Source organism: Egretta garzetta, unplaced genomic scaffold (assembly GCF_000687185.1).
Source record: "Egretta garzetta isolate BGI_Z169 unplaced genomic scaffold, ASM68718v1 scaffold250, whole genome shotgun sequence".
NCBI classification, from domain to species: Eukaryota; Metazoa; Chordata; class Aves; order Pelecaniformes; family Ardeidae; genus Egretta; species Egretta garzetta.
The window spans coordinates 130,246-152,901 of NW_009258294.1; the positions used below are offsets into that span (position 1 = coordinate 130,246).

At 38.1% G+C, this 22,656-nt stretch overlaps 1 protein-coding gene across 1 annotated transcript in view; it reads left to right on the forward strand.

Moving 5' to 3' along the window:
- RIC1 (RIC1 homolog, RAB6A GEF complex partner 1) overlaps positions 1 to 22,656 on the forward strand; it is a 52,958-nt gene that overhangs the window by 18,599 nt on the left and 11,703 nt on the right. The window contains 15 exon segments of the mRNA XM_009638181.2: positions 7,288 to 7,395; positions 8,524 to 8,666; positions 8,914 to 9,050; positions 10,030 to 10,121; positions 11,191 to 11,279; positions 12,287 to 12,431; positions 12,939 to 12,987; positions 14,069 to 14,221; positions 14,575 to 14,666; positions 14,668 to 14,716; positions 16,159 to 16,197; positions 16,466 to 16,576; positions 17,178 to 17,267; positions 20,884 to 21,044; positions 22,034 to 22,172. Coding sequence (XP_009636476.2) covers positions 7,288 to 7,395; positions 8,524 to 8,666; positions 8,914 to 9,050; positions 10,030 to 10,121; positions 11,191 to 11,279; positions 12,287 to 12,431; positions 12,939 to 12,987; positions 14,069 to 14,221; positions 14,575 to 14,666; positions 14,668 to 14,716; positions 16,159 to 16,197; positions 16,466 to 16,576; positions 17,178 to 17,267; positions 20,884 to 21,044; positions 22,034 to 22,172 — 1,597 coding nt within the window.

Below are 22,656 nucleotides of genomic sequence, written 5' to 3' on the forward strand. Positions count from 1 at the left end.
GCTTCAAGGTTAAAAAAAAATAAAACTGCATAGGAAGTGACAGAAACGCTTTTCCTGTTTAGAACTCAGTATGCATTGCAGGATATCTAATCACAGTATAGTATTTTTTTTTTTTTTTTCAGGGCCAAGTCTCTCTCTTCTTTCCCAATCTAACCAGCACAGGTTTAGTAGAAGCTAAAGTGTGACTTGAGGATAAGCTCTCATTGTGTTTGAATGTAAGAGTCTCTGCTTCCCCATATCTTTTAGTAGTGTGAAATAACCAGATTTTGGAAAGTAAGGTTGAGTGAACTCCCCCTGCCCCCTGCTATTGTTTGTTTAAAAAGAGACAGAATCAGAGACTAGGAAAATTGATTTCCTGTCTAAAAATGCCCATTTGGCATGACTTCCTCCTTTTCATATCAACCTGTTGTAATGGTCTTTATATTCTGAAATTCAGTGTTTTGATGGAAGTGCTGGAATTCAAGTTTATCAACATTTGCAGCTGGAGCCCACAAAACCTTTTAAGTTTGTTCTGTCAGTATTGGAGTGCATAGGTTTTATAAAATTGAGAGTATTTAAAATACTTCAAGATGGTTGAGTGGGAAATTCTTTTTAAATGCTAGACATTGTATACCTTTAGAGGTTTAATCAGTTTAAAGTATACTTATGTAGATATGGTAAGTAATGCTGGCCTGTTCAGCATTATGCACGTTTTATGTAAAATCTATTATTATTAATGTGATAAAACGAGTGCTTGTAAGTGCAGAATTGTGTCATGAATTCTGATTATAGTTACATATATAAAAAGGAAGCTTTTTGAATTTTTACTCTAGTCAGTTGACAGTTTTTTGTCAGATTATAATATTTGAGGAATGTTATGAATGGCAGTTGTTCTATTGAAGGAAATATTTCTGGCTCTGTTGATATTTGGCTAGGAATTGCTAGTCTGTTCTTGAAGTGAACAGACATTCATACTTAATGGAAACATAATGTATCCTGCTTAATTTGTTAGACTAAAAGCAGGAAAAAAAGCAGTAATTGTGTGGGGTTTTGTGTTTTGGTTTGGTTTTTTTTGTTTGTTTTTTTTTAAATTGAGCCAGAATGGTCTGCAGCTTCATTCCAGCTCTCGGAGACTTTGCTCCAGTTCAGAGCAGACTTGGAAGAGAATCAGTATTGGCTATTAGCTCACATTCTGGGATACTTTCCTGCAGTGAGCACAAGTACAAAGTCCAGCTTCAATTAGTTCAGTCTAGTTTTACCACCATATTACTCAAGTCATTACAAGATAAAACATGAAGAAAATGTATGTTTGGTAAGGTAATAGAATGGTAAAATAAAATTAATCTCCACTTATGATACACTTAAGAAAAGTGGCAGTGCACACAAGCAAATTTGTAGCTTTGTAAGCTGTGGCAAGGTACAGTAATATTTTTTTTTGAGGAGTTTCCGAAGGAATTTGTACAGATATTCCTTTGTTTCATGGTGAAGAGATCTGTAACACCACCACAGTAGAGGCTTCTCTGTATTGAACTGATAGTTATTTCTGTTTAGAGTTTGGCAAGGAGAGTGACTTAAGATTTGTCACTTATCACGGTGACTTAATGCTGAGGATGTTCTTGCCTTTAAAAAAGACAAAACCTGAAAAAATTTTACGTGGCTAAGAAACTAAACATGGTAATCAGAGATTCTTTTGCCTCAGATTTCTTCATATCCTCAAGCAGAGCCTGCATTTGGGGTGGGGGGAGGTGATATGAATGTTGTGTAAGTTTAGAATGAGACCTCAATGCTGTAGATTTTTAAGTACCTGAAAATGCTTTAAAAATTGAAGTTGTTTTCTAACCACTATGGGCACGTGAACAAGCTAGTGTTTATATCCTGGTTTACAACGCTGTATTGTTGCTTATACGTCTGGTTCCTGTGTTCATGTCCTACTTTTTCTGGCACTTTTGAAAGCTTTTTCCTTTTCTATAGCAAGATGGTTTATAGATGCCATAAATTACCTCATCAGTGGTGATTTTCTTCCTGATTCAGCGGATGTAAGATTAGTGTGTACAAAGGTTTTGAACTTTAAACTCTGCAAGGGTAACTGATGAGGTGTACAGTTAATTAACTTACTAAATAATTTTTGTTCAGAATTAAGCTTGTACTAAACTTTAACTGTGGTTTTCCCTGCAAGTTGTTTTTGGCATTGGTTGGAAAATGTATTTTTAAAACTAGATTAGTTGTAGAATTTTTATTAACCATTATGGCACTTGCTAGCCCTTGATGTGGTTCAGGAGGTTTAAAATGCTGTCAAGAAGTCTTTGCAGCTGGAATAATAATTTGGTAAACCATTTAGCTTTTTTACATGAATAGTTGATTAATATGTTAGCTAGTTACTTCTCTTCTCAAACCACAGAGACCTGTTGTTACTCAATTGGGTAGAAAAGGCTGTACTAAGAATTACTTTTCTAAACCCTTACTCATTCTTTGTAGTTGTTTCTGTAAACTCTCTTTAAATTTTTGTTTGCCCAGCTCTTGCCAATCTGTGTGTATAGCTCTGGATCCCGCCAGACATATATCAACATCAGCTGGTGGCTGCCTACAGTGTATGGTGGAGAGATGCAGGTTTAGGGGTGAGAGGACGCTAGTTGTATGGAAATCGCAGCTCACAGCGCAGTGTGTTTTACTTGTTTAAGAACCATTCCTAAAAGGCATGGCAGGCAGTGAGTTGTTAGTGAAGAATCACACATTTAGAGGTGATGATGCAGGCTCTTTGAATCAGGTATATAAAAAAAAAAAATCTAAGTCCTCAGCTGTACAGACAATTCACTAACTGAAGTCTTCACATTGACTGTTTAAAACCAGTTAATAAACAGTGTGTAATTATACTACTGCAACAATAATAGTTGTTGTCAGTTTTTTGCTTGTGTGCCTTTCAAGGAGTACAACTCGAGATTTCTTGGAGGTGTAAATTCATTTAGAAACATTGTTTGCCTTGTTTTTCCTCACATGTATAATACTCTTAATAGTTGAAACATCAAGGTGTTGGGTTTTTTCTTTTATCTTTTTTTTTCCCCAAAGGTACTACTGAAGAAACCATTTTAGCAGCAACAATTAAGAATATCATAGCTCCAAAGTAGAATAAAAATATTTTACCTTGTTTGTATCAATCATTTGTTCTAAAAATATTTACTGATAAACAAGTCTGAACTCTTTAATAAAAATTTTTTTCCAGTAACACGTCTCATTACTTCTCAAGCAGCTGCAGTTTGACTAGTGGGAATGGATGCTACTGACTTGTTTGTTGTTTGGTTGGTCGTCTTTTTAATTAATGCAATACGTGCCATTAGCCACGCTAATTTTTTTTGAATCATAATATTTGTTGACTGTGAGAGCATTTCTGAACTTTTCTAATCTATTATCCAGCTATAACAGCTACCCATATTACTATGGTTACCCCAGATAGTAAGGTGGAAATTTAAATCCTAATTTAATGTTATTTCTACCTCTGGAATAGAATTTTCCAGCAATAAGCAGAAAACAGTGAACATTATTTTCAAAAACTGAACGATATTTTGAAATACTTAGACTAGAAAAGATGCTGGATTGTATGCCTTAATTGCAAATTATGAAGAAGTCTTCAAATACATCCTTTCAGATTCTGCTGTAGTTAGCTTCCTAAGTATTTCTTAGTCGTTTCTGCTAGCAGTGACTAATTCTGGTAATGATATTTCAGAGTGAGTTTTGTCTGTGGAACATGCTGTATCACTCAGCCACTGTGCGTGTAGTGAGGGACATAAGTGCAGTACTGTGCTGCTAGAAAAATTAGCTGCCTGGTGTCCTGTTTCCTCCCTGAACCTCCCCCATCCCAGATAACAAACTCCAAGGAAGTTCCTCCTCCCAGTTCAGGGGAGGCTAGCTGACTAGGTATGCTTTTGCATGATGCTGCCTCTTTCTTAAATTTAGGATGCTTAAAGTTAGTTGGTTTGGGCTTTTTTGGGGGGTGGGGAGGAGGGTTAAGTACACTTTTCCAGTGTCTCATTGTTGCGTCTTGTGTCATAGTTTGAGCTTACAGTTTTTTTTCTTCTAACAGAATCAAAGTGTTACTTCCAGAGCCAGTTCTTCCCCTGTGAGAAGATCAGATGAATACAAAAAGATAGGGCTTCATGCTAAGAATTTTAGCAATTCACTTATTTATAGGCTTCTCCTTCATTTTTGGGAAGTCAGGTTAGAACTGAACAGCAGGAGAAGGTTAATGTGGGGAAAGCTGAGAGAATTGGAATTTGGAGAAAGAGGGCAAGCCCTTAAGGCAGACTTGTATTTACCACGCCATTGTTTAAATGGTGATTCTTGAGACATAGTTACATAGGCTTTCAACACTTGAAAGACATTTTGTTATACCTATATATATATATACATATAGCGCTCTGTTTTCTGTGAACAAGCGTATCACTGATGACATGCTAAATAGAGAACAGAGAATGAATCTGGTGGTTTAAATAATACAGCTTGATCTTCAATTCAAGATCTGAAACTTCCCCATAGACCTTGTATTCTACCTTTAGAAAAAACAGCCTGACATTCCTGATCTTTCATGTTCGGTTTTTTTTTTTTGGATTGCAGGTGTAGTGGGAGATTTTTCTCCATTCTGAGTGTTAAGAGACTTTATTCACAGGTTTAGTTAAATTAACATATGCTGTATGAATGAAAGTGAAGAAATTATATTTGTTTCGACATGCAGCTGATTGGTCACTGGAATGTGTCCATTCCTCTGAATTCTTGTGCAAAAGTGAGTTACTTAAAGTTTGGCTACAACGGTAGCAGATGCTGATGTGGAAACCCAGACCACACATTCCTTCCTGCTTCCATCAGCAGCACACGTTCTTCATTCTTTGTTTAAAGGTCAAAGTAACTTAACAAGTAGGGCTGACTCATGCAGATGTGAACTCTATGAATGCAGTGTACTTTTGATTGCTCCCCCTTTGCAGCCGTAGTAAGGGTTTCTTTTTGAATCAATGAACTTGACGTAATCACAGGCAATGAATTAAAATACTGACATCTTGGAGTTTCAGTCATGGTGATAGTGCCTCAGTGGAAGAAGATACACTCCACAGATGGTAACAAGCTTGCTGCAGCTAGCCCATGAAGCTGAAAATATTCAAATATTCTTGCAAACTGTTTTTATCAAAGGTGTTTAAAGAAAAAGCAGCCTGCCCACATGGAGACTTGAAATTCTCTTCCAGCAAAAGATGTCTTTTAAACCATGCTATTCCCATTCTGGCTTTATAGTTTGTGCTGCGCAGAAGCACTGTGTTTATACTTGGTTATCCACCTCAGTCAGTTACAACATGTTACATGTTGTGTTTTGCATACATAAAATATACATATGCTATATATGCATAAATGTTACTGTTTTCTCTCAGTTTTAGTCATTAGCTTACAAGATTCAGTTTTACCACTGATTCTTGATAACCCAGAGTCATTTCATCTTGCTTGGGAGTATACTGTCTGGACCTGTATGTCCACATGGGTTGAAAGCCATGTCTCCAGACACCTGGGGTTTTGTAAATGTTTCTCCAGCTCCCAGGATGCTGCATTGCAGATAGTGACATAGAGATTTGAAGGAATTAATCCTGTATGATACATTTTTTCATCTGGGGAATCCCTGATTCTAAAAGATACCAGGCCAAATCAGGTGGATTTGGCTTCATGAACTTCAAGAAATGTAGTCTCATTTACTGTTTAAAAAAAAAACCCCACAACAATCCCACAATGCTAGTTTTAACTATTCACCTTTTTTTTTTTTTTTTTTTTTTTTAAATTTTATTTTAGGCCTCCTGTCAGTCCATGATAGCTAGCTTACATGAAGGGCTATTCTCTCCCATGAGAGGTGTATTTTGAATTTTAATAATTTAATGTTTATACAGGTTACCATCTGTAGGTGATAGATTAACTAACCTTACAGTAATTTTTCTCACTTTTCGCTATAATCCTTCATGGTCACCATGTTTTTGTTCTGGAAAGATGTTACTACTTCTGCCTGCTAATTCCAGAATGTCAAAGGTTGCCTTGGTCTTACCTTAGCTGGCGCATATCTTTGTGCTTGCTGCATAAGAAAAATATCCATCGAAGATTGACAGATACGGATTTTGTGCTTTGCTATAAAATTGTAATGGAATTGAGGCATTTGATATCCACTGAGATAACCAAGGCAGGTAAGAGATTGAGGTATCCTTGTGGTATCAAACTTACCTAAATCTGCAGCTGCTTTGGTTTCTGCAATGTCTTAGGCAGTTGCATTGCCTACCCTGGTGTAAAATCAAAGAATTGTTCTGTCAGTTAAAATTCAGGAAAAGATTACGTAGATCTGTGTACATATCTACTGTTTCTGACTAATGAAGCTATGCTAAGCTCTAACTTGTCTGCAATGCCTGTTTCATGTGTAGTTTGCTTTGTTTACTAGCATAATGCTCATGACATGGGTGAGCTGGATGACATGTTAACAATGCTTATGATTATAGGTCAGTTTTCATTTAAAAAAAAAAGTTAATGAAACATCTGGTAACCCAGAAAAACAGGAACTACTTTAATGATGCTTTATTGAGTTTTAAAATAACTGCATTTCATTAGATAATGAAATGTGAGATTTAAAATGAGCAGAATAAAAAATGGAAGCTTCCTACATCTAGAAGTTGATACTGTGTAATGGTCTGTTTAAAGGAGGAGAATCCATGCTCAGTCATCTCTTTTTCTTAGTATGTCTTAGGTTTATTGTTAATTTGCTGTAGGGAGATATATTCATATGAATTACTGTAATAAATGTCTACCTGTTGGGTTATGCATGCTGAATTAATCATATAAACATTGATCCGGCAAAAGGAACTGAAGAAACATAAGCATCTTACAGTCTATAGTATCTGTAATGCATCTTGGCAAAGAATGAATTGGAGATACTTATAAATTCAACACATTTAATTAATGGCAACAGTTGAATACCATTTTATTGAATCAGAATTTGCATTTTTATATATATATATAACTTCTTTTAGGATTATTAAGACAGGCTACACAGCTATTGTAATGTTCATTCTCTGGTCATTGTCTTATTTTGCTTATATACTCTTTGTAGGCATATAGGATGATAGGACAGACTAAACTTTTTGTGCTAAAATTATGTCCTAGATATTAAGTGCTGCTTGTGGCAGATTGCACATGAGTGTCTGGTGTATATGGGGGGGGGGGGGAAACATGGGAATGTAAGTCAGTAACTCTTATCTCTCTTGAGGGACACCCTGTTTCAATTGTAGTATTTCTCATTTATTTTAGAGGAAGCCCACATCTGAAGGGAACCCCACATTATAAGGAAGAACAATGTGCTCCTTCATTAAATCTAGAAATGAAGAAAGTGCTGGACTTGCAAGCCTCTATCACAAGGTATGCTCACTAATCATGTCTTAAGAATTTTTCTGCATGCAATGGATACTTGTTAAAAAGTGAAGGGGAAACTGGGTGGAAAAAAACTTCTAGCAAGTTTTTTGACTTACATAATAGTAAGTTCCTAATCGTTACATGTAAGAAGGTAAAAAAGTACAGTTTTGTTTAAGAATTCTTTCTTTCTGTGCTTGGCTGTACTGATCTTTTTGGCATGTAGAAGTATATAGCACATGTATGTTCCATATTACATTATGTTACTGTAAATGTGTTTGTCCTTGGGCTCAAGGTATGGATTAGAGATTTAATGGAAACATAGGTACATAAGAGCAAAAATGTATGTAGCATTTCAACATTTCTCCAGCTGCCTGCGGAGAGGCCCTATTTGTCCTGGAAAAAACTTTTTGTTTACCTCTTCTTTTTTTTTGTGGTGATTGCCTTTCTTATAAATAAGCTTTGAACATGCTAAATAAGTGTCTGTGAAAAGTTGGTAAAACTGTATAGCATTGGAGTGGGGTGGAAAAGTAACAAAGTGCAATTTGGGAAGAGGCCCCATAGGAGAAAATGGATGCTGGAAGAAATGTAGTATATACTGGAGAAAGCTTTCCTGGGAAGCTGCAGGTTGTTGTCTGCATGCAAATAGATTAACAATAGTTTTCAGGATTTTGGAGATGTTTGGGGAAGGATTTAGGGGAAGTCTAATTCATGCTCCATCAATGAGCGTAGACCATGGGTTAGAAAGCGTTGTGGATTATTTGCAGCCCAGGTAATATTGGTAATTTTCTGGGATAGATGAATAATTGATTGTGGGTAGCAATGCCTTATATTTAGTCAAAAGTGTTAAAATGGTCTTCAGCTGTTCATATACCATTTAAACAATTACCCTAAAAATACAGACCTGTTCATGAACTCTGATTCCCGGAGGAAGAGAGACATATACCACAGTTTGTCAGCTTGGTACCTTTACTGTCTAGAGCACTTAGGCCCTTAGTTTGTAACTTATTTGATATAACTTCTCAACATAGTTGCTGATAAAAGAGGCAGTAATATGGTGATTGTTACATTAACTGATTTTTCTGTGATGTTAATTTGAGATGCAGTTCTTTAGAGAATGACAAATACATTTGTTAGTTTGCAGTCCATGTTAGAGGATCTACTTGTTGCTACTGCTGATGGATTTCTCCATCTCGTTCACTGGGATGGTATGACCAATGGAAGGAAGGCCATCAACCTATGCACAGTTCCATTTTCTGTGGATCTGCAGTCTTCTCGAGGTAGGTTTTTGGATTTTTTATTGCTTATGATAGTTAACTGGTGGCAAAATACCATCTAATATAAAATATTATCTCTGTTCTCAAGCAGAGATGAGAAAAATGTGCCTTTTGTAAATGTGAACAAAATAGCCTGGGTTTTTTGTTTGTTTTTTTTTTTTTCTATGAAGTAATGCTAAACAACTGAGAAGTCTGCTGGCTTGCAATATCACTGTGTTCACGTATTTTTAAATTACTGCTGTTTTCTCAGCAGGTTCATTTTTGGGCTTTGAAGATGTTTACATCAGAGATATGGAATACTGTGCCACGCTTGATGGTTTTGCTGTTGTTTTTAATGATGGCAGAGTTGGTTTCATTGCACCAATGTCAAGTAGATTCACTGCTGAGGTATATTTCCTTTAGTATTTCTAGCATGCGCTCTACAATAAATGTGTTTTCCTTGGTCTCTGCATTTCAGTTAGCTTTCTACTTTAAATTCTGTTCAGCTGCAAAGAAATTAAAATTTACTAACTGCTTAAGAGATAACAACAAGGCTATTTCATAGCATAATTTGAACTAGATTGTTCTAGGGCTAGTACCTGTCCTTGGTTGAGCATAATTGATAGTAGATTTAATTTTTATTTATTGCTTCAAAATGTCATTATTGTTCTGAGGTCGTCTGACTGTCTCTGAGATAGGCTTCCTGTTGCTAGTTATAAGTGGGGTGATAAGAAGTGGTTCCTCCTATGGCAGAGTATCATAGGTGTTCTTTCTGGCTTTTAGCTGTAATCAAGTCTAACTCTTCTCATAGTGACAAGCATACTTCAGAATTTGTTTCACAGGAATCTTTTCCAAGTTAGGTGTTTTTTTACCTGTAATTCAGCCTACAAACTGTACTACATTTTGTCATTAGATCTCTGTATTTTAATTACAGAAAACCCAGAAGGATTTGTGTAGTCTGTCTGAAACTCCTTCACACACAATATCTGTGATTTCAGCTGCTGCAGATGGGAATTTATTTTCCTGTTCTGTGTTTTGTCTTCGTCCTGAGTACCATCTACTGACTTCTTTATGCAGTATCAGGGATATTTTTGCCTTATAGCTATTGACTTGCTTTGGTTATTCAGAGCTCTGATAAACAATTTCCTTACATACTAGTATCTTTCTGTAATTTATATTAAGAACAATGAAACCAGTTTTATATATACTGGATTTTGTTTATGTGAGCCGTGCCAGTTATTCTTGACATTTGCAATAGAAATTTTCTGAGGTGATGAAGGTCAACTGGCAGATTTGTAATATGGCATAGATGGGTAGCACATGGGTAGACGCTATCATGAATAAAAGCACTGTTTAACCAAAAATTCTGTGAATTCCTGTTTTACAGCAGCTCCATGGAGTTTGGGCACAAGATGTGATTGATGGAACTTGTGTGGCAGTAAATAACAAATACAGGCTGATGGCATTTGGATGTGCCAAGTAAGTTTTGTAGGGCTGGTACAGTGAGGGGAAAAATGATTTAATTATAAAGCTTAAGTACTAGTTTCTTCTTACCAAGTTGTGTTGCAAGAGCTGCAAAGATGCAAATGATCAGTCTTCCTAGAGATGGTAAAATCTGCTCTGTCAAGAAGGTAGAAGAAAAGAAATAAATCACCCGCTTGAACTGCAGTTGAAGTTGATGCTTGCTGTTCAGCTCTGGAAAAAAAATAAAAAGGTGGCTGGACCAGTAGCAAGGACTGGAAAGTGCTGCTGTCCCGGTTAATCTCAAAGCAGGATTATAAAGTCAATTCTAAGCAGTTAATCATAGCAATATTGGACAAGAATCAGCACTTTGGACCCAACTGAGAGAATGCTCTGTCGAGTGCTGATTTGGTCAGGAAAAGTGTTGCCTATTTGAGTAACTGTGTATATATGTAAATTATATGTTGCAAAAGTGCTTTTAGTTGTGCTGTTTTGCTAACTGCTCCTTCAAGACAGTTCCTCCTGCATAATAATGCTTTAGCTGGTCTGGAGTGCACCTTTTTTTTTTTTTTTAAAGTTGTATTTTATTTGGTTGTTAGAGCATTTCAAAAGATCTGGGTAGTTTTATCTTCAACTGTCGTCTTAAGAAATAGTATTCTCTGCTGTAGTAACAATGCAGTGTGTTGGTGTTTGCCTCTGAAACAGGAATAGTTATTATAATTCATTGCTCTTGGTATGCATTAGCACAATCCTGATGAAACTTTAGCACTCAGCAAATACTGACTTTCCTCATGGATTGTCTTGCAGTTGGAAGCCATAAATACATGTGGATTGTGTGGGCATGTGTATTTTCAGAGCATGAAATAGTGCATTGGTTGTTATCAGACTGCTGTTTTGGTTCCTCCACTGCCTTCTGGAAAGTATCTTATAAATCTGTTTATTAAAGTTCTTTTTGTGTTACTTGACACAGTGTTTCTGCTCTAGATAAATTCTGTATTGATGTGGAAAAAGCAGCTTTTATTAACCTTTTGAAACTGATGAGAAATCCAAATGGTCTGTAGTCTAAAGCATGTGTAATCTCTTTCAGCGGCTCTGTGCAGGTTTATACGATAGATACCACCACTGGCGCCATGCAGTTTTCTCATAAATTGGAGCTGACACCAAAACAATATCCTGGTGAGCTACTTTTATTGCAAGAATTTTCCAGCTGTTTTTAGGGTGTTAAAGAATATTTTTCTCCTCGGCTAGTTAACAACTATTTGTTGTTTGAATTATCACTGATGGGATTACTGTTTAGTCTTGCATGTTTGTAGTAATTTACTCTTGTGCATTTTTTCTTTTGTCTGCTTGCTTTCATCTGACTTTTGGATGTGTTTCATATGTGAGGGTTCAGGGTTGGGGGCTTTTTTTGGTTGGTTTTGTTGTTTGTTTTTTTTTACTGAACCTGAGTTAGCAGTTTATAGACAATGCTGCTTCTGGTTGTTCCTTTTCAAATGCTGCAGATCTTAGTAGTTCCCACATGTAGTCTTGAGATTACTTTTTCTGTTATTCACCTGAGAAAATGGCAGGTTATTGTCAAAACTGATAATGAATATAGTAGAGGTGTGAATTAACTTAAAACAACTGACAGGTAGGATACAGGAAAAAAATGAGTAATCCAGCACCCTGCCTGAACTGCAGTGAACAAAAGCTCAGTGGAATTTTTTATGTAGTAGTGATACATATGACAGGCTTGAGAGTGAGGAATGTATAAAGTGGGTAAATTGCATCCTCAGCTGAAAATGTGTGTGCCTGTTAGGTTTCAACAAAAAAATCAAACGGAGTTTTACAGTTGTGTTAAGTGCCAAAGGAAGAGCTTTCAAGGTGAATACAGAATCTTCTTTTGTCCTAAAAATCATTTTACCAGAATTGAATTCTATGGTTGTGTCATAGCACATTGTATTTCTGGCCTATTTTCATGTATTCTTAGTTTCCTCCAAAACCAAACATGTATTGGAAGGAAAACATGAATTCTTCATTTGCTACTTACTCATTTTGAGATGGTCAGTTTGAATACAACAAAGAAGTTAATAGAAAAATGAAATATTTATTTCCACATACTTTTGTTTCTACTTTTTTGGTGAAAGCAATTGAAGGGCATTTGATGTTTTTCACATGGTATGTTATTATCTGTTTTTAAACAGATATTTGGAATAAAACAGGACCTGTTAAACTAATCAGATGGTCACCTGATAGCTGTGTTGTGATGGTGACCTGGGAATGTGGAGGCTTGTCCTTATGGAGTGTTTTTGGTGCTCAGCTTATCTGTACTTTAGGAGGTGATTTTGCGTGAGTATTTCATTAAAAATTGTAACATCTTTTATTAGAACACTTTATTTTTCTAATTAAAAGCATTTACTTATAAACTAATTCACTGAGTTGTCTTTAAAAAATATTTTTCCATTATAATTCTTTAGATATTGGATCACTGAATAATATTTAGGAGGGGATCATTTGAATATAAATGAAAATGTATTGTTTTCTTTTTGTAGTGGTCTTTTTGGCTGTAAAAGCAAATTACCCTAAAGGCAGTCTTTAGCAGGCAAATATTAAAATTCTCACTGCTAGTATATATTTGCTGAAAATGTGCTAACATCCAGAAATCACAATTCAAACAGTTTATGCTAAACAACTGATGATCGTATTGCCTTTTATACAGCGTCATGGGTCAGACAGGCTTTATAGTTTGCGTTGAGGTTCAGTATGGAACCATATAGCAATACCAAGATAGGAAGATAATTTCTTAGTTTGATGAAGTTATTTCCAAACTCAAACTTGTTCTGTTCTGTTTCTAAGGTATCAGTCTGATGGTGCCAAAAAGGACCCTCTAAAGATCAGTTCTATGGTAAATATGAATGTAAAATACTGTAATAGGATGGCTGTTAATTTTTTAAATTATTTTTAGTGAAACAGACTGGCTTTCTTTAGCTTTATTACTTTTAAACAGTAAGATGCCTTTACTACACTTCCTAACACCAATGTTTTATTGAAGGAAGAGGGAAAAGGGGACAGGTGATGATTTTCCTCCCTGCCATGTATATGCCTGGTCATGAAGTGAGCACGACATGACATGCCTCTTTTTGGCTTTGCTTTTAATATTAAAAATGAGCACTTTGGGTTTCTTTTAATCTTTTTGAATCTGGGGTTGTGTTTCAGAGTACAGTGAGACACAGAACAACACTTATTCCCCTAAAATTGCTAGCTTACCTTTTGCTATTGAAGTAGCTTAACTCAGAATATGAATTGAAGAGGAAGTTAACTGCTGTTGTTTTAATAGAAAATAATTAATGTGAAATCCCACTAGTCTATCAAATCAGTACATGTTGATAGATATCAAATACCATCTTCAAGGCCTCTTTTACAGACGATGCATCTTGTACAATGCTTCTAAACCATTTGATTTTATTTATGTATAGCCTGGTTGCTATGAAGATTGACAATTTTAAACTCGCATCCCAAGTGGATGTATGTGTTTGCAAGGACAGTACAATGTACCTTTTAAAAACACACAAGATTGAAATTCTCATACCATCAAATTTAATGAACAACCACCAGTATAATTTTGGGGATCAGGATTTTTTTCATACCTGATTAAGTTTGTGGATTTTTTATTAGTTGCTTTAAGCTGCAAACTGAACAGGTTTTATACTTATGTGGATGTATTGCATAGTTACATTTAATCAAAATATTTTACATAAAAAAGAAAAGAACTTAAGCTAGATTCATACTCTTTCTTGTGGATTTTACTGCTATGGGTTACTTATGATTCCTGTGATGATATATTTAAAACAACAAACTGTGTGGTTTTTTTACCAGGCTCATGTCATATCATAAGATCAGTTACAGTAAGTTTCTGTAGTTCTTGTTTTCTAAGAATATATAGTGTTGGTTTGGGGTTTTTATTATTTTTACTTTTTTACATTCAGACCTGGGGATCAGAAGGGTATCATCTGTGGGTTATTGATGGGAATTCTTCTTCAAACATGAAGCCTGAAAGAGATGCAAATAATGAAGCTCGCCAGTTTGGTATTCTGCAGTTTCATTTCATCAAGAGTGCACTCACTGTTAATCCTTGTATGGTAAGTTTTTTATAGATAAATATATCCTTATTTTAGAGCATATTTCCACTTTTTGAGTGACCTCTGAGTTATTCTCTTAACAGGTTTTAAGTCTGGCTTGCAGCTATTAGACTGGTCTTCCTTTTTTTGTCATAGAGCCTTTAAAATGGTACTTTGAAAATATTGCTATGCAATGCTGTAACATAAAACCTACTAGTACATAGTGATACCAAAACTGAGAACTGCCTTAACACTTATTTTTCATATTGTTTACATAGAACCTGTTAATATGTTGATTATGTGTTTTCCTGTTAATATGTGATCATGGAGTTCAAGGTTGCTTTTGGTTTTCTGTTGTTTTGTTTTTAATATAGAGTAACCAGGAACAAGTCCTCCTTCAAGGAGAAGATCGCTTGTATTTGAACTGTGGAGATGCAACACAGGCTCAGAGTCCCAGAAATACTTCGGCAGGGTTTAAGCACTTTACTAGGACACAGGCATTGGCATGTTGTACAGGTAATTGTTGCTGGTTGCTCATATGTGCTCTGTGCTTGCGAGAGTTTATAGGACTGGAATTTGCAGCTGATCTCATCACTCTCTGCCATACCCTTCTCCTCTAGTATGAGATCATTGCCTTTTTATTGCCTCTTATGTTTCCCCTGGTACAGCTTTTTCTTATTGCCAAATGGTAAAGGAATGTTGGCCATCTCAGCCGTGTGGCTATGAGTTTGCATCCTAGCCAACAAAAAAATGTGAAAGTCTTTTCAACCTCAGGAAGGATTAGTTAAATCACTTTGCTCTGCGTTGAAAGGGAGAATAAGTGCAGCATGCAAGAAATCCTTTAGGGGTTTGTTCTGTTGTTTATGCAAATTGCTTTAAGCATATTCAACTGATGAATACAGCCTTCGAACCTTGGCTGTATTTTCAAGTAGTCTTAGATGGCATCTATTTAAGCATGTAATTAAAACTTCACAATTTCAAACTTGTGAAGAAGAAATTATTTGCAGGGGTAGTAATGGGACAGATTCTATTTTCTCTGTAATATAGAGGAAAAATTAAATAACTTTTAATCTGTAATTCTAGTGTGTAGTTTTTCCACGCTTGAATTGGTAGACATTTTTCTAAATAAAGGTTTTTAAAATGTCCCCAAGATTTGTTTTTCACATAGTACATGAATCAGTATTGTTAAACAGCATTTTACTCTGGGCATGTATGTTAGGTTCTAGATAGTGTTGAATTTCCACTTAAGCTGGCCAGATAGCTCTTCTGTCTTGTGAAATTGGCGTAGGAGGGAGAAGTTTTCATTCTGTGTAGGAGTAAAATTAACACACTTAACATTACTGTGGGGAGCAACATACCCATGAGAACAGCCAGTGGCTGGGTAATGAGAGCACCTACCTGCCTTATATCAGACCAAAGACTGGCGTTTGAAACCGGATTTGTATCATCCTACATGACATGAAGAATCCAGGATCAAGATTTAATTTGACAAATCCCGGTCAAATGCTCTCATAACAAGAGTCTTGGATGTGCTGGTGTGTATTTCTGAGATTAGAAGTCTCTTCCCAGCACTGAAATTCCCTCCTGAATGCTCTGTTTATCAAAACTTGTGTGTTCCCATGGAAGGTTCTAATGGAGGAGGAGAAGTACCTAGGGGGGGAGAAGAGCAAATTTTGACTATTTATCTGTAATGCAGTATTAGCAGTTTTATGTTGTTAAGGCATTTCTCTATTTCTTCTATTAAAAGCAGGCTAACATTCAGGCTTCAGTAACTTTCTTGGGGAGAGGGGGGAGTAACTGTATTTAAAAAAGAGATCCCAACATTAAAAACCTTTAAGCCAATGCTTTGGAAAAAAAACCATGGACATTTTACAAACTCCTTTAGAACATTATAATTAATCACTACTTTAATGGTGCTTGGTGTAGTTATGTGGTGTTGGTTTTTCCCTTTTTTTTAGATTCATAGTACGTATCTAGAGAGCAACTGGCCTATAAGGGTGAGTTATTTTAAAAATATGTTCTTGCTTCTTTTAAAAGTATTGCATTTTTGTAACTGTTCCTTAGGGTTGGATGAGCTCTGGAAGATGAAATCATTGTTTTGAATTACAGAAAGAAGAATATGTGTTGGGCAGTAAAGTAAAAAACATGAAGATACTTTACAAGTTTTGACTCTGATGTTATATTGCCTTGTAGTGATGTACTTGGATGGGATATATCATTTAAATAAGTTCCCTCCTGAGGTTCTGTTTTTTCCTCTTTGAACAGTTTTCAGCCATTGACAAGCTTGGACAGAATGTAGCTGTTGTTGGCAAGTTTGGTTTTGCACATTATTCTTTACTCACCAAAAAATGGAAGCTGTTTGGAAACATTACCCAGGTGAGAAGTTTGGTACTTTATTCAGGTACCCTGGGGAGGTTTTATTTGTTGCAATGTGACTCTTAGAGAAAAATCAAAAAATACCTTTTTCAAATAAACAACCTGCAGACACACTTGGGATTAGGGATGCTGGTTTGGCATGTGTTTTTCATAAAATGGCTGAAATGCTTATCTTGTGGCTTTGGCACAATAATTTGTGTCTGGTTATGAAAAGATTTCCAAATCTGAGTGCATACAGTCAGACACTTACTCCCATATGTCTTATCTGAGACTTTGTGTTAGACATAGCTTAGGATGCCAAGCTTGTAAATTCTGTCCAGAAACAGAAAACTAATTTGAGAGAGTTGAGGGATGCCAGTAGCATAAGGAACTGTGGAACTGTGTTCTGTAAGATGACGTTTATCCTTCACATATTATTCTTTAGTACTTTGGGTTTTTTAAACAAAACCCCTTCATATACATGGATTGTCTTGCTACTGTCAGTAAAGCTTATAGATATCATGTATGGCTTTCAGAAATTACCCATAGAATGTATGTGTGTGTGTATAAGCATATAAAAATACATACATATATGTCATTTGCTTTCTTTTTTTCTTTTCAGGAGCAAAATATGACGGTAACAGGTGGCTTAGCATGGTGGAATGACTTCATTGTTCTTGCATGTTATAATTTAAATGATCATCAGGAAGAGGTGAGGCATTTTTCTTCAAAGTAAGTCATGTTTAGAATATCTGATCTGTTCTACAGTAGTATCATAAATATGAAAAGCTTGGTCAGTTGCCAAGGGGAGCTGCTCCAGAGCTGGCCCAATCCACAGCAGAGCAGCAGATCTGGGCACACTGGGGGGTTTCCTTGAGACAGGGAAGTGCCAGGGCAGTGGAGAGACATGCCAGGAGCCAGCAGCTCTTGCAGGAGATGCTGGTGAGGCCTGGATGTTGCAAAGGAACTGCAGCCACCTCCACACCTATAAAATGCAGCCTGGGGAGAGCGAGCGACCAGAAATGCTGCAACCAGAGCAGGCAAACAGAGCGTGGTGTGTAAGCCAGGACATGGCACCGCAGTTTGCGTAGCACTTTGTGCGAAAGGGTGTGCAGGGAAGGTGTTGTCACCCTACCAGCTCATAAGGTGCATTCAGCTGGTGGTCATCACCCTCCCAGAGGAGCTTAGCTATCGTATCCACATGGCAGAAAGCTACGTCCTCTGCACTCACCAGAATGTATGTGGCAACCCAGACAGGGCTTCCATGAAAACATGCAGCTACCCAGGTCTCAGGCTGCAGGGCGTGCCAGAGCCTTTCACTGGTAATGGATGGCAGTAGTGAGAACAGCGGTGTGAGGTGTGACCAGGTGGACGATCTGCTCAGCCTGGTGGCAGAGCTACAGGAGGAAATAGAAAGATTAAGGAGTGTCAGGGAGTCTGAGAAAGAGACAGACTGGGGGAACCATGCTCTGCCCTCCCTGAGACAGAAACAGGAACAGCCACCAGAAAAAAACAAGATCAAAGGGATCCTGTATCCTTCCCCTGCCAGGCTGAGGGCGGTAGCTTAAAGGAAAGGAGTGAATGGAGGCAAGTCCACACTCAGGGTGGCAGGCAAACCCCCTCCTTGCCCACCTCGCCTTCCCAGGTACCTCTGTACAGCAGGTATGAGGCTCTGGATGTGGAAGACCAGTCAGTTGATGATGTGGATGATGGTCCACCTACACCAGAGGGGTTGCCAAGGTCAGAAGGGCCTACCCCCAGTATCACAACCACCTCCATAAATCATAGAATCATAGAATGTTTTGGGTAGTCTGAGAGGGCAATGAAGATTTACAGATCGCTTTGCCAAGTTATTGTGTGTGCAGAGAGACCTTGCAAACAACCCTCCGCCGTGACCTTCTACAGATGCTTTTCCAAAGGGGCTGTTGCCACATGGCTCTGCATGATCTCTCAATTTTGTTACTGTATTGGGTTTGTGTAGCAAGGTCTTGGTAGTGTGGGGGCTACAGGGGTGGCTTCTATGAGAAGCTGCTAGAAGTTTTCCCTGTGTCTGCTGCTGGCCAAGGCCAAGCCAATCAGCGACAGTGGAAGTGCCTCTGGGATAACATATTTAAGAAGGAAAAAAACTGTCTGCGGCTCAGTAGCTGGAGAGAGAAGAGAAGTGAGAGGGTGTGAGAGAAAACAGCCCTGCAGACACCAAGGTCAGTGAAGGAGGGGGAGGAGGTGCTCCAGATGCCAGAGCAGAGATTCCCCTGCATCCTGTGGTGAAGACCATGATGAGGCAGGCTGTCCCCCTGTAGTCCATGGACGTCCACGGTGGAGCAGATCTCCACCTGTAGCCCGTGGAGGACCCCATGCCGGAGCGGGTGTATGCCCGAAGGGAGGAGGCTGTGACCCCATGGGAAGCCTGCGCCAGATCAGGTTCCTGGCAAGACTTTGCGGACCTGTGGGGGGAGGAGCCCACGCCAAAGCAGGTTTGCCGGCAGAACTTGTTCCCGTGAGAGGGGCCCCATGCATGAGCAGGGGAAGAGTCCTCTCCCTAGGAAGAAGAAGCGGCAGAGACAACGTGTGATGAACTGACCTCAACCCCCATTCCCATCCCCCTGCGCTGCTGGGGGGAGTAGGTAGAGAAACTGGGAGTGAGTTGAGCCCATAAAGAAGGGAGGGGTGGGGGGAAGGTGTTTTAAGATTTAGCAATTTTTCTCCTCTGCTTCTCTGATTTTGATTGATAATAATTTTTTTTTTTTTTTCAAGTTGAGTCTGTTTTGCCCATGATGGTAACTGATAAAATGATCTCTCCCTGTCCTTATCTCGACCCACGAGCTCTTTGATGTACTTTTCTCTCTGTCCTGTTAAAGAGGGGAGTGATAGCGTGGCTTTGGTGGGCCCTGGTGTCCAGCCAGGGTCAAACCACCAGAGGGGACTTCAACCACTCCCCGACATCTGCTGAAAAAGTAACACAGCAAGTTATAGCCAATCCAGGAGACTCCTGGAATGCATTGAGGATAACTTCTTAAGCCAAGTAATAGACAGCCCTACCAGAGCGCATGTGTTACTGGACCTGATGATCACCAGTGCAAGTGAGCTAATTGGTGACGTCAAGATTGGAGGGAGTCTGGGCTGCAGTTATCCTGCACTGGTGGAGTTCACAGTCCTGAGGCATATGGGTCAGGCAGGCGAAGTGTAAAGTCAGGACCCTGAATTTTAAGAAAGCAAACTTCCAGCTGATCAAGGAGTTAAGTCAGTAGGAGCCCTGGGGAAACTGCCCTCAGGGACAAGGGAGGTGATTGTGCCCCTCTGCTCTGGTAAGACACCACCTGGAGTATTGCATCCAGCTCTGGGGTCCTCAGCACAGGAAGGACATGGACCTGTTGGAGCAGGTCCAGAGGAGGGCTACAAAAATGATCCAAGGGTTGGAACACCTCTCCTGTGAGGACAGGCTGAGAGAGCTGGCGTTGTTCGGCCTGGAGAAAAGAAGGCTGCGGGGAGACCTTATTGCGGCCTTCAAGGGGGCTTATAAGAAAGATGGGGACAAACTTTTTAGCAGGGCCGTGTTGCGATAGGAGAAAGGGTAATGGTTTTAAATTAAAGGAGGGTAGATTTAGACTGGATATAAGGAAGAAATTTTTCTGATGAGGATGGTGAAACACTGGGCCAGGCTGCCCGAGAGGTGGTAGATGCCCCATCCCTGGAAACATTCCAGGTCAGGTTGGATGGGGCTGTGAGCAACCTGATTGAGCTGAAGATGTCCCTGCTCATTGCAGAGGGGTTGGGCTAGATGACCTTTAAGGGTCCCGTTCAACCCAAACTTTTCTATGATTCTATGATACATAGGTGGCTTTTGGTCATGTTCAGAAATAATGTAAGTAATTCTTTGCAGAAAAGTTTATTATTGCTATTAAAATCTATTTTCTGCTGACTACCATGTATCCATCCACTCATTGTTCTGAAAACTTTGTGACATTTTTGCATGTTAGCATGAAGCTTGTTTTGAGACATCTAGTTACAGTATTTTGGGACACTTTTGTAAGGTTTTAAATTAGATGGGCAGAAAAGCCTTACTTACTCTTTGCTTTTTAAAAATAATGAATAAAACTGCTTCCTTATGTTTGTTGTTCAGTACTTCAGATTTGGCTGTACTGTTCTTTAACCACTTTGGATGCTATAATATAATGCAATGGATAAAACATTTGATGAAACAAAAACCTAGTAATGTGTCTTGCCAGAAATCCTTGACAGTAATTCCACAAAAAGGAAAATTGAATGTGGAATTACTGTTAGTTTGTTGGTAAGCAGAACCTGTATTCAAACTCCTCTTTTCCTTGTAGCTGAGAATCTACCTGCGAACGTCTAATCTTGACAATGCATTTGCACACATCACCAAAGTGCAAGCAGACACATTACTACTGAGTGTCTTCCGGGATATTGTAATATTGTTCAGAGCAGATTGTTCCATTTGCCTTTACAGTATTGAGAGAAGGCCTGAAGGGTGAGTAACAGTATTTAAATGCTTTTGCAGTAATGTACTTGTAAACCTGTTCTTGGTCTGAGTAAATTCTTACAATAATATAAAGTTGTTCATAACGTCTGGAGTCAGATTTTTAAAATACAGAGGGGTAAGTGTTTTACCTATATGCACGTGATAGTTCATGAGTGTTGTTGCTTGCATGCGTGCAGATAACTCACATTGGGTGTGGAAGTAGTGACTGAGATATGTGTGCTTCCAGCTGTCTGTACAAATGTGTTCTAGCTGATAGGAACTTGAAAACTGAATGTAAATAGAAGAAAAAGGTACTTAAAAGGCACCCACATATTTGAATATTTTTAATAAAAAATGTTTCTAACATTAGAAGTAGGAATTGGTGAGGGTGGCAGTGGAGTAGCAAAGATGAAGAGAGAAAAAGTTTGGTCTGTGGTGTGGTTTCGGGGAGCTATTTTGGTGCAAAAGAAGTAGCAACATAAGAGCCAGATACTTTTCAGACAGTTAAGATTAGTGAACCTAAGGAGGACATAAAGATTCCCGGATAGTTTTCTGAAGTGCATAAGCAGGTGATTTTTCTTACAGTTATGGCATCTTGGTTTCAGCAAGAAGGGACTACTATTTTTTTTTTAGCAGAAAGCAAGCTGTTTATCCACTTTAGAGGAAAATATTTTCAATGCTTTTCAAAGAGAACTCCAACAAAATCCAAACCCTGAAGCTGTCTTACTGAAGGGTGAATAGAGTCATTCTGAAGTGTCTGATATTCTCTTCTACCCACTTATAGTAGTGGGTAGTAGTCCAGCTTAGGTTTATTTGGTAACTTTATGTAAAGTAGATATGTGGGCCTGTAGGATTCTTGGTTAAAGAAAAGTCATTCTGGTCTGTAGAACAAACTGTTTGCTGAGGTTAAGTTGCTTATTTTCATTACGATTACTTCAAGATATTTTTTTGTTAAATACTACTTTAAAATTGCTAACCATAGTCATGTTTCCTTTCAGTCTTAACCCTACTGCCAGTATCCAAGTTCTTCAAGAAGTGTCCATGTCTCGGTACATTCCTCATCCTTTTCTTGTAGTGTCTGTTACGTTGACATCGGTGAGGACAGAGACTGGCATCACCTTGAAGATGCCTCAGCAGGTAATAGGTCTAGAGTGCCCAAAATTTAAAAGAACCAGTGCCTAGGTTTGTTAGCTTAGCCCTCAAAGGTTACCTGGCTGATGAAATGAATCATAAATCAGTGGTTCTTCTATGTGGTAAAATGCAGAACATGTTTTTTTCTGATGCTTGTTACATAGACATTTTATGTGTGACTTGGGGGTGGAGAGGTGGAAATAAAATCCAAACTCTTACTGCTATTTCATATCTTCTCATATTATCTTGTAAAGTTTGGGGCCAAATCTTGGGGGACAAATTAAACTTAACTATGTCATGGGTATGTTTCTCTATTATGTATTAAAAGTGGAACACCAGAGCGATCTATTGCATTAGCAAGTGCCTTTCTTGCAGAACAGTTCCATTACTCAAAGAATAAACAGAAAAAAGGAAAAGATGGCTCTGTAAGGTTACTTCTAGTCAGTTTTCTACTACACTAAAATAAAGTAAGATAATCTCTCCCACTAGG